Raw genomic sequence first — 10351 nt, 5'->3', positions numbered from 1 at the left:
GTATCTATCCTCTGGTACACAGGTGTTCGTACTGATCCTTCGTTAGTCAGCGCTAATCTTTTTTTTTCATGGCGTAACTGTACGGTCTGTTCCTCCCGTATACGGACTGTATACGCTATACGTGCTGTGCAGCCCATTGTCAATCCCTTTATTGTTCCTCCTCGGTTACGGTTGGCTGAGGGAGGAGCTCGCGGCACCGGCTGGCTGTCACGCGGGGGGTGTTCATCTGACAGTCTGGCATTCTCCTCCGTGCTGCTCAGCTGCAAGGAAACAAGTGAGTGCAGCCTCACGGGGCTCGCTGTTTGTCTCTTTAAACCAGCTAGCTGTATTTTTATTGTATACGTGGAAATAATGCGTAGTTTCTGCACGCGGAGATTTCGATATCGCTGTAAGCTAGATGTAAATCACAGTCTATAGCGGGGGTGTCAAACATAGGGCACGGGGGCCAAAATCTGACGGCAAAGACTCCGATGTCATACCAAAAAGTGATTTTTGCTATTTACATGTTTGTTATTTGTTTTGTTTTTTCGTTGTTTAAATATTGTTTATACAGCTAAACAGGTATTGTGATATATGAAATAAAGAGGTGGCCAGTTTTTGCAAGCATCACTATGACTCTGCTTTATTGTCCCCACTCCGTGTTTGACATTGTTATCAGCCCAGTCCATTTTATTTCTTAAAATATCTCTACAGAACTTTTATGTTTTGCCGCCAGCTTGTCCAAGTCTCTCTTGAGACTGTTTACCTGGATAAATAAAGATGTATAAAAGTCACAACAGGCAACAACTGATTGCAGCTTCTGAATTTTTAATCTCATTGTGTCTTGACATCATTTATGTTTAACAGATTATCAACAAATCGTATACAAAAGTTTTTTTTGTATAAGTTTTACAGCTTTTCCTGCTGATAAAGACCTTTCCCCCTTGGCTGTTCATTATGGTGCCATTAATAAAAATAATACTAATAATAATTATAATGACAAATAATAAGTTAAAAAGTTCTAGTTAAACAATTAAATGACAACAAAATTCCTGTTTTTTTTCTCTCTCTACAGCAGGATTTCATTGTCATGTAGAAAACCTGAGATGTACTGATGGAATTGCACTTCTTTTCCTCAATTTATTTCAGGAATTAAATGCGTAGTTAAACTTTGTTACACTAAAAAAAAAGGGCGATAAACCCTTAATTCTGATTTATACAGGCTGATAGACTACTTCAGTCATTTTGGCTGTAAAACTAAAAAAAAAAAATCACTGAGGAGTTACTATAATGTGAAGTGCACATGGTAAAATCTATGCAGCGCTGATTTCACCATGTGCTGATCAGGCAGCAGTGCCTTGCGACTGTCTTGTGTTACAATGACACACCGAATGTCCCCGTAAAGCTCGTCTTTTTTCTGAAATGGTTTGAATTTTGTCTGTAGCATGAAGGGTAATAAGGTTAAAGAGAGCATGTAAAGAAAAGGTTAAGATGTGAGCCATGATGTAAAATTAGTTTGACATCATTGACCTATTGGTCTTAGTGTTAGCCTAAAGTTTTGGCCTTCTTATATATAAATAATGATGCTTGTTTACTTCATTTGAACCCTTGTTATACTAATAGGCTGCTGTACAGCTCAGTCTGTATATGATCTTCATCGATTCTGCAGAACGAGGCAGAAAGTGTTTTCTGTACCCAACATATATATTTTTTCTGCATTTGCTCTCTTACCTTCTGTTAATTAGAAACATAGGTGAGCTGTGATTAATGTTTAATATTTAATTACCAAGACGCGTTTCAGTTGAAATGTAGAAGTATTTGCAATGAAAATGTTTCACAGCAGCTAAATCCATTCATGCGTGGCCATATCCTGCATGTTGTCTGTTTTCTACTAAGCTGGTTTGTAGCTGACTTTGGTCTAGACACGCATTATCATAAATCTTGGCAGTCTGCGGGCCCACCCAGTCATTCTAACAGCAAACATGTTTACTTAGGGTGGTTAATGTGTTGCAGGATGAATCAGTGCCAAGAAACCGGTCAAACGGAGACCCAGGAGGAGGTGACGGAACTGGTGTGTCAGGAGGCTGATCTCAAAGATGGACAGTAAGTCACAATGCAATTCACCACATCTGCTTGTGATACCTTTGCAAACAGGAAACCAGGTCAAAAGTTCAAAATCAGTGCAGAGGGATCAGAGAAGCAACGGTCATATACGACACAGCGAAAAATCTAAGAAAAACAAACACCGGGAGCAAAGACCTGATCTGTCACCCAGGGAAGCATGGTATCTTATTCCAACGTTTCTTAACGAAACGGTGAATGTAATTGAAAGGATATATTTGAACCCAAGATGTTATATTTTCCTAAACCAAACCAAGTGGCCGAAGTAAATGAAATAGTTTAAAGGATAAGAAAGCTCTTTGGCAGAAAGCCCTGAAGCCAGGCCTTTGCTGCTAATCTTAAAAGATGTGCAGATCGACCTTCGGGTGGCACAGTAATTGTGTGATCCACTATGTGGTATTTACAAGCTGTTGGGAAAGAGCACAAAGACAGGGAGTTTAAAAAAAACAGAGGGACGTTAGAAACAACATCAAAATAAAAGAGGAAAATGGTAAAAAACAAAAAAGGTTTTTATAATGATTTCTTCTTTTGCTCCTTTTGTGTTCATGCAGAATGAAAGAAGTAACTGTGGGGGATCAGAAGGTGCTGCTAGTCCGCAGCGAGGGTCAGTACAGCGCTGTTGGAGGCAGGTGCTCTCATTACGGTGCACCTCTGATCAAGGGTAAGGACTTAAGTTACGTCTCGGCTATTTATCTTTCTCGCTTTCTTTCACTTTTTAAGTTGCATGCTCTGTGTTAATTCAGGGACACTGGTTGGTGACAGAGTGAGATGTCCTTTTCATGGTGCGTGCTTCAATGTCAGGAATGGAGATATTGAGGATTATCCAGGTCTGGACAGTCTGCCCTGCTACAAGGTGAAATGGCACTTATCACAAGTTCATCCAGGATTTTCTTTGTCATGATTCTGGTTTTCTGCTCAGTCACTTCCTGTATTGTGAAATATTTTCTGTTGGCTTTTTTTTTCTTTCTTTAAAGTCGTCTCTGCAGTATATATACAAACACCTCCTGCCTAACACTGCCATGTTGTCAGATATTCTTGGTCAAATGCTTTAAAGAAGTTTGCGAGTGGTATTGTTTGTTTCATCCCTCACTTTTGGTTTACACCTACCTCAATTCAACAGCTGGATTTTTGGATTTGACCTCTGATTCTGTAGCTTCCTGCATTTGGGTCATTTTCTCCATTGTTTATTACATTTTCTCACAAATTGATGGATTCATTTTGTAGCTCACCTGCCCAAAGAGTCGATCAGCTTATGCCATGGTGAGGTGTCCCTCATTCATCTGTCCCATCTCGCTTCACCAGAATCACTACACCTACAGTTTTGGTCAAAAATTGGATCACTGTGATCACCTAATGCGTCTTCACTCAGATTGTGCTCAAGTTCAAGGTCATACATGTTACTTTTACAGGCAGTAACGTGTGTATTGTGATCGCTCATGAGACGATTTGACTAATATACCGTTGAAGTTCTGGTTCCAGTTTAATGTAATTGTATAAAGAATAAAGATATATTAAAGGAGTTTAAATTAATTAAGGGCTCAGATCATTTTAACAATATTTATATTTATATTTGAGCTTTTGAAAAACATTTAGGAGATAGGCTGTGGTTTTTTTGCATCTGAGCTTCTCAAACAGAGAACGTTTGATCAAAAAAAGGCAAAAATAATGTATGAAAAGGGCTTTTCTTTCTAAACCTATACACGTCTGGTTCTGTTATCCTATCTCATTATGGTTCAGCAAACTTTCTGCCTGTTAAAAATGTTTTCAGGGAAACTATTCTGTTCACCTACAGTCAGGCAACAATCATAAATGTAGTTTCATTTAACAGGTCAAAGTTGAAGATGGCAAGGTGTACGTTTCAATCAACAAAAAAGTAAGGCAGATCAGGTATAAGACGATTAAAATGAACCAAAGTGCACTTTTATGTTGTGTTACAATGCACTGTGTGTTTGTCTCAGTCTCTGACCGTAACCAAACGGGTAAAAGAGATGTGCAGTGTGGTGCCGGACGTCAAACATACTATTCTGCTCATAGGAGGAGGTGAGAACTTTGTAATGAATATGAGATGGAAATATTCATCAGTCTGTTTTAACCGACAGGCAGGTTTAAGGCATGGCAGCTTTTTGTACTATTTAAAGTATTCAGGCAAAAGTGAAGACAGAGACTAGGAGGTATAAAAATAAAAAAGAAATCACAGTCCTGAACATAGAAACTGTAATTTCAGGCCCCGCCTCTCTGGTCTGCGCTGAGACACTTCGGCAAAAATGCTACCAGGGTCGCATCATCATCATAACTAAAGACTCCGTGCCTCCATTTGATAAACCCAAACTGAGCAAGGTAAGCACCAGGATAAGGGGGTAGATGCCCCATGTGTTTGTATTTCTGCCTTTTGATTTGTGTTTTTCTCTCTGAGTGGTTTTAGTGAGTGGCATTCCTTCTTTCAGGCTCTGAATGTGGAGAGCAGCAGCATCCTTCTCCGGCCAGAGGACTTTTATCAACGATACGGGATGGAGATGTGGACAAAGAAAGAGGTTAGAATGTATTTTTGATGCACTCTCGCCAAGTTTTGGAAATCAATCTTCTCTTGGGGAATAGTAAGATCTGCGGGCCTTAAGAGGGTCTGCTGTTTGGTAATCGGTGTAGTATTAATAGCAGTTTTATTTATTTTGTATTTAATTATGCTCAGACTCAACGTGCTTAGCACAGCAGATAAAAACATAAATGCCTGTGTAGGTTTACAATGAAAACAGCAAAATAAAACTAAAATACAAGCAAACATACACATGCACACCCACACACACTTAGTCCAGTTTCTTGGCCTGTGAGAGAAGAAAGGTTTTTAAGTCTGTTTCTGAATGTAGACACAGCTGGAACTGACCTCGGGTCAGTAACTGAAAGTACCCTCAGCACGCTTGGATCTAATTCTGGAGATGGTAAAATGGTAAATGGACAAGTTCTTGTATAGCACTTTTCTACTTGAGCAGGATTTTAAATGTAATTGTGTTTTGAGCTGGGAGCCAGTGAAGTGACTTGACTACAGGGGTATGTTTTTGTGTATGTGTAAGGTTTGTGCGTTGCTTTGCAGGTGGTGTCAGTAAATCCGGCCAAGAAGGAAGTGAAAATGAGTGACGGCACTCTGCAGCGTTACGACCAGCTCCTCATCGCAACAGGCTGCAGGTGAGACCGTCTTTAATGAGCAAAAGCAAACGTACATTGTATGTGTCACAACATGTCACAAGTTGTGGTCCCTTTTTAAAATGTTATTTTTTTTGTTCACAGGGCACGGCCGCTCACCTGTCCTGGTTCAGACCTGGAAGGAGTAAAGTTACTGCAGAGTTACGAAGACGCCAAAGACATTTACAGCTCCAGCCTTGGCCAGAAAGTAGTTGTTACCGGAGCGTCTTTCATAGGTTATTAAATAAGGTTTCTTTTTTTATGTTAAAGAATGAGACATCTTTCATCTTTTTGCCCATCGGGGTTGACGTGACGCTCTTTGCTCATAGATATCTGACAGCTATGGCACACAAATGTGCACGTCGCTGATGTGTTTTTCATTTGCATATTAGGTATGGAGGTGGCGTCCTACTTTTCAGACAAAGCTGCCAGTGTGGCTATGGTTGGCACTACTCAATACCCGTTTGAGCGCACTCTGGGGTCAGAGATCGGCCAGCTGAGTATGCAAGTGCGCGACTATGATGACAACAGTTTTCAGTGCTACTCTTTTGGATTTTTTTTAATTAACATAATTAAAACACAGTTTTTCACTTTCAGATGTTGGAAGAAAAAAATGTGAAGTTCCACATGAACGATCGAGTCACCGAGATCAGAGGAGAGAATGGGAAGGTATCTCTGCCTGCCATTATTTTCATGACGGACGGTTTGGTTAATGATTGTAGAACAGGAATACATGTCACCCGCAGCATTAGTAACAAAGATCAAACATCAACCCTCATGGTATCACTTGTAAAATAACCCATTATCTCTGAAGTCTAATATATTCTGCTTAAACAGCCATAACTGATGTTTTTTTTGGGGGGGGATTTTCAGGTGAAGCAGGTGGTGTTGAAGAGTGGTGTAGTCCTGGAGGCTGATGTTGTGATTGCTGGCATTGGTAGTTATTTTTCTACTTCAGTGTTTAGGTTTGCCTGAAATGCAAATCAAGTTTGGGAGTGTTTGAGTGTGGAGACGTTGGGATGTGTGGTGTTTGCTAACATTGCTTTATGAGTGATGATTGTTTTAAACAAAGTCAGACAGAAACTTCCTGTGTAGCTCCACCAATATCAGAGTCAAATATATGTTTTTCAGGTGTAATCCCCAATTCAGACTTACTGGCAGGAAGCGAGGTGGAAGTGGATTCAAGGAAAGCTGTGATTGTTGACAAGGTAACGCAGCCTGTAGAGGGCACAGCCGAACTTATGCTGATATAACTAAAGCATGGCACCCAGAGGTGTCTACGTTTCTTTAACTGTTACCGTAAGCTTTGATGGTGAGCCAGCATCGTCGATATGAGTACACTTTTGCTTTTCCTACGTTAAAAAAAATCAAAACTTTTGCTTCGAAAAGGTCTCTTTCTTACATTATCTGCACATCTGATGACCGCTAACCAAAATAAACCTGTCAAATCAACAGTCTGGTTCATTCTTACAAAGAATGAATCTAAGTTCATGATCATAGTAATGTTTCCTCAGTTTAAAATAAATAAAACAGCATCTAACAGATTCATTAACACTCTCAAGGAGGCGCAAGTGTTATTTTCAAAGTCTACAATCAAGAGATGGCGTCATGGAGAGAATTTACATCAAGGTGCAAACTACTGATTTCACTCAATGACATGGAAGGCCAGTTTAGACGTTGCCTGAAAACATACAGAGGCAAAAACTAAAAAAAATATAGCCCTAACTGTGTGCCCTGATGAATGGAGGGAATAGCTACACGTATGTATTTTACACGTCTTATGTTGAGGTTCTTGCTGTAGCCTTTATTCATCTATTCTAACAGTTCATGAGGACCAACGTACCAGATATTTTTGCCGCTGGAGATGTTACCTCTTTCCCTCTGACCATTCGAGGCGACCAGAGGGTCAGCATTGGTCACTGGCAAATGTCACACGCTCACGGTGAGAGGCTAAAGGACTGTGTTTTTCATTCAGTCGAAAACTTATAATGGGTGATTTAATGCCGAGTTAAACCTTATGTCTTTTGTACCAGGAAGAGTAGCAGCTCTGAATATGCTGAAGAAATCCACAAAAATTGAGTCTGTTCCTTTCTTCTGGACTGTTTTGCTTGGGAAGAGTATCCGATACGCCGGTGGAGTGTTGACTTCTAAATGTCACCTTTAAAATGTAATTTTTTTTTAAGATGAGGCTTTGTTAAATCTTTGTTCCTCCTCTCATTTCCTCTTTCTAGGCTATGGGGAAGGATACACAGAAATTATATTCAAAGGCAAAATGGAAGAAAGGAAATTTCTGGCTTTCTACATAAAGTGAGTGCAGAGTTAGCCCCGAACAGCTGACCATAAGCTCGTCCTCTGTGTGTAAAGTTTCTCACGTTACCCTTTTTTTTTTTTTTTTTTTGGACAGGGATGATGTGGTGGTGGCAGCGGCCAGCCTGATGTTCGATCCTGCCGTGGCTCGCATCGCAGAGCTGATGGCTAGAGGCCAAATCTTAACAAAAGCACAGGCTCAGTGAGTGCTGTCCTGCATTTATACAAGTTAGACTGTAAAATATACAAAAATGTTTAGTTCCTCAACTGTAATAGCAGTTACATTTGTTGTTGGTTTCTTCCTGTTAAAAGGGAGTTTTTCCTTCCCACAGTTACCAAGTGCTTGCTTGTCGGGAGTTTTTTCTGACTGTTGGGGTTTTCTCTGTATGATTGTAGGGTCTTACCAAAAAAAAGCACCTTTAGGTGATATATATATATGTGTATATATATATATATATATATGCTGTGATTTGGCACCATATAAATAACATTGAATTGAACCATGCTGCTTTCCAGTTACCTTTAAAATTAAATGTTCGAACATCTAATCTCCCATCTAACTGATGGGAGTGACATTGACTTCTTTGTGATCAGAAGCCATATGCATTGCCCCCTGCTGGTCACTAGAAAAACTGCAGCTTCTGCATTGGCGTCACTTTTTAGCCTTGGAAGTTATATCCTTTTCTTTACAGACTAGAGACAAACCCTATGCAGGACATACGGGACGACATTGTCTGTCATTTATGTGTCATGTTGAAATCCACTGGTGCCTCTGTTTGCTTTCCACTAAATTCTCAGAGGAACATCTGGTCCTTCAGATGCTAAATTCTTCACTATGATTTATAGGTTAGCTGCTTATGGCATCTGTCTGCCACATGGTGTTATGCAGGAAGTGAGAAGTGTATTATTGGTGTGTTTATGCTAAAACAACCTGCAATCTAAAACATGAAAAATACTTAAAGTAAAATTTGATGACAACTATTATTTATAGCAGTTTTAACCACTACTATATGCTACCAAAACCAACCTTAGTTCATGTTTTAAAAAATAATAAACCAAGCCACTAGCTTATAACGTGAAAGCTGCTCAGTGTTTAATTTTTGTTTTCTCCTCTCCTCTTCTGTTCAGAGCTGAAGACCTGAGCTGGCTGCAGATATAACCAGGATTTACGCCTCTCAGCGATGAGTGATGTCATCTCTTGCTTTGGTTTTCTCTCCTTCTGTCTGACATGACATCAATTAATCCACTTTCTGCCTCAGGCTGCCTGGAAACTAGCCGGCTTCTCTTATCTGCTCTTATTAAAGAGCCCTGTTACTATAGTAGCAGTCACAGCTTTATTGAATTCTCTCTTTGTGCACACTGATCTCTTTAATTAGTTTATTTTTATGTTTTTCTGGTTGCTTTACTAAAGATGTGATGTCTTAGGAAGGTACAGTCTGTAGTTAAGGTTAGCAGGCAACATTAAATTGTGACAAGAAAAATCCCCCACACATCTACTCCACCAGCAGCCTGAATCCCTGCGACAAGACATGAGGGATCTGCGCTTTCATGTTGTTTACGCTAAATTCTGACCCATCTAAACCTCGCAACAGAAATCATCAGACCAGGCAACATTTTACATTCTCTTGTCCATTTTTGATGAGCCGTGTAAACTGAAGCTTCAGTTTCCTTTTCTCAGCTGACAGCAGTGCCACCCAGTGTGGTCCTCTGCTGCTGTAGCCCATCTGCATCAGGGTTTGAGATACTGTGCTCCCAGAGATGCTTTTCTAGATATCTTTATTGTAACCAATGGTTATTTGTTACGGTTACCTTCAGCTTCAGATTGAAGCTGTCTGGTCATTCTCTTCCAACATGAACGAGGCATTTTTACGCTGAGTACTCACTGGATATGTTCTCTTTTTTTAGACCGTTCTCTGTGAACCCTCGAGATTTCTATGTGGGAAAATCCCAGCAGATCAGCAGCTTCTGAAATACTCAGACCAGCCAGTTTGGCACCAACAATCTCATCACATTCAAAGTCACTTAAAGCAGCTTTCTTTCACATTCAGACACTAAGTTTGAACTTCAAGAGATAACCAGCTGCTGTGATGTGATTGGATGATTCAATATTTGTACAGTTGAGCAGGTGTACCTAACAAAGTGGCCACTGAGTGCATTTAGATGTTTTTATGAGCTGAAAATGTTTATCAACTTTCTCAGTTACTTAAATGTCTTTTTCATTTCATACTATACACTCAAATTTCTTAAACACACACGTCACTACACTTCACATGAGAATACAACATTTACATTTACAACATTTACAAAACACTTTAAAATACTGCCCATGAAAGATAAATAAGATAAAAAGTTTGTTTTTGACCTCTTTTTTATGTGTACTGTAGTGCCTTAATACATTATACAACAGAGTCATAGCTCATGTATTCCTTATGATATGAGAAAGTGTGCGGCATCTTTAAACATGTTTTGGTTCCTTAAAATAACCAACTCCTTTATGGTGGTAAAGATGTTAAACATGTGCGACACTTTTCTGTTTCAACACCCCTGAATGTTTACGTCATTTCGTATTTAACACTGTCAGCCTGTCGGCAGCTGCTCGTCACGCATCCACTTCAGTACCTGAATGTTGCTGTTTAAATCCCCTATAATGCAGTCGTTTTATTATGCTGTTGTAAAATTCCATGTCAAATATTAAACACTGGTTATTATGTCATTAAGTATTTTTATTTCCACTTCTGTAAATGTTGTTGTTCACATGGTAATTATGACA

The 10351-nt window shown here is 39.6% G+C and overlaps 1 protein-coding gene across 3 annotated transcripts; it reads left to right on the top strand.

Moving 5' to 3' along the window:
- Positions 1-160: 160 nt before the first annotated feature.
- Positions 161-10294, top strand: aifm4 (apoptosis inducing factor mitochondria associated 4). 3 transcript variants are annotated; one of them, XM_013911350.1, is made up of 19 exons: positions 161-274; positions 1974-2082; positions 2652-2761; positions 2844-2953; positions 3929-3973; positions 4059-4140; positions 4325-4437; positions 4545-4631; positions 5186-5277; positions 5380-5510; positions 5667-5782; positions 5872-5943; positions 6148-6211; positions 6406-6482; positions 7099-7216; positions 7308-7427; positions 7506-7581; positions 7679-7783; positions 8710-10294. In XM_013911350.1, the coding sequence occupies exons 2-19, from the start codon at positions 1982-1984 to the stop codon at positions 8738-8740; spliced, it is 1650 nt and encodes a 549-aa protein (XP_013766804.1). In that variant the 5' UTR covers positions 161-274; positions 1974-1981; the 3' UTR covers positions 8741-10294. The 3 variants fall into 3 exon arrangements, with proteins under 3 accessions (XP_013766804.1, XP_013766797.1, XP_013766801.1); XM_013911343.1 differs by having other exon boundaries at positions 180-274; positions 1993-2082; XM_013911347.1 differs by having other exon boundaries at positions 180-274; positions 7308-7406.
- Positions 10295-10351: the final 57 nt, after the last annotated feature.

The sequence above is a fragment of the Pundamilia nyererei genome, unplaced genomic scaffold (assembly GCF_000239375.1).
Source record: "Pundamilia nyererei isolate P.nyererei 1_Seehausen unplaced genomic scaffold, PunNye1.0 scaffold00003, whole genome shotgun sequence".
In the NCBI taxonomy this organism is placed as follows: domain Eukaryota; kingdom Metazoa; phylum Chordata; class Actinopteri; order Cichliformes; family Cichlidae; genus Pundamilia; species Pundamilia nyererei.
This window is presented reverse-complemented; position numbering and strand designations above follow the sequence as displayed.

Bases quoted from the DNA above. Each gene is read 5' to 3' on its own strand.
- aifm4 (XM_013911350.1), top strand. From the start codon at position 1,982: ATGTGTTGCAGGATGAATCAGTGCCAAGAAACCGGTCAAACGGAGACC. The intron at 5,783-5,871 runs GTGCGCGACTAT...TTTCACTTTCAG, and splicing joins TCGGCCAGCTGAGTATGCAA to ATGTTGGAAGAAAAAAATGT. The intron at 5,944-6,147 runs GTATCTCTGCCT...GGGGATTTTCAG, and splicing joins TCAGAGGAGAGAATGGGAAG to GTGAAGCAGGTGGTGTTGAA.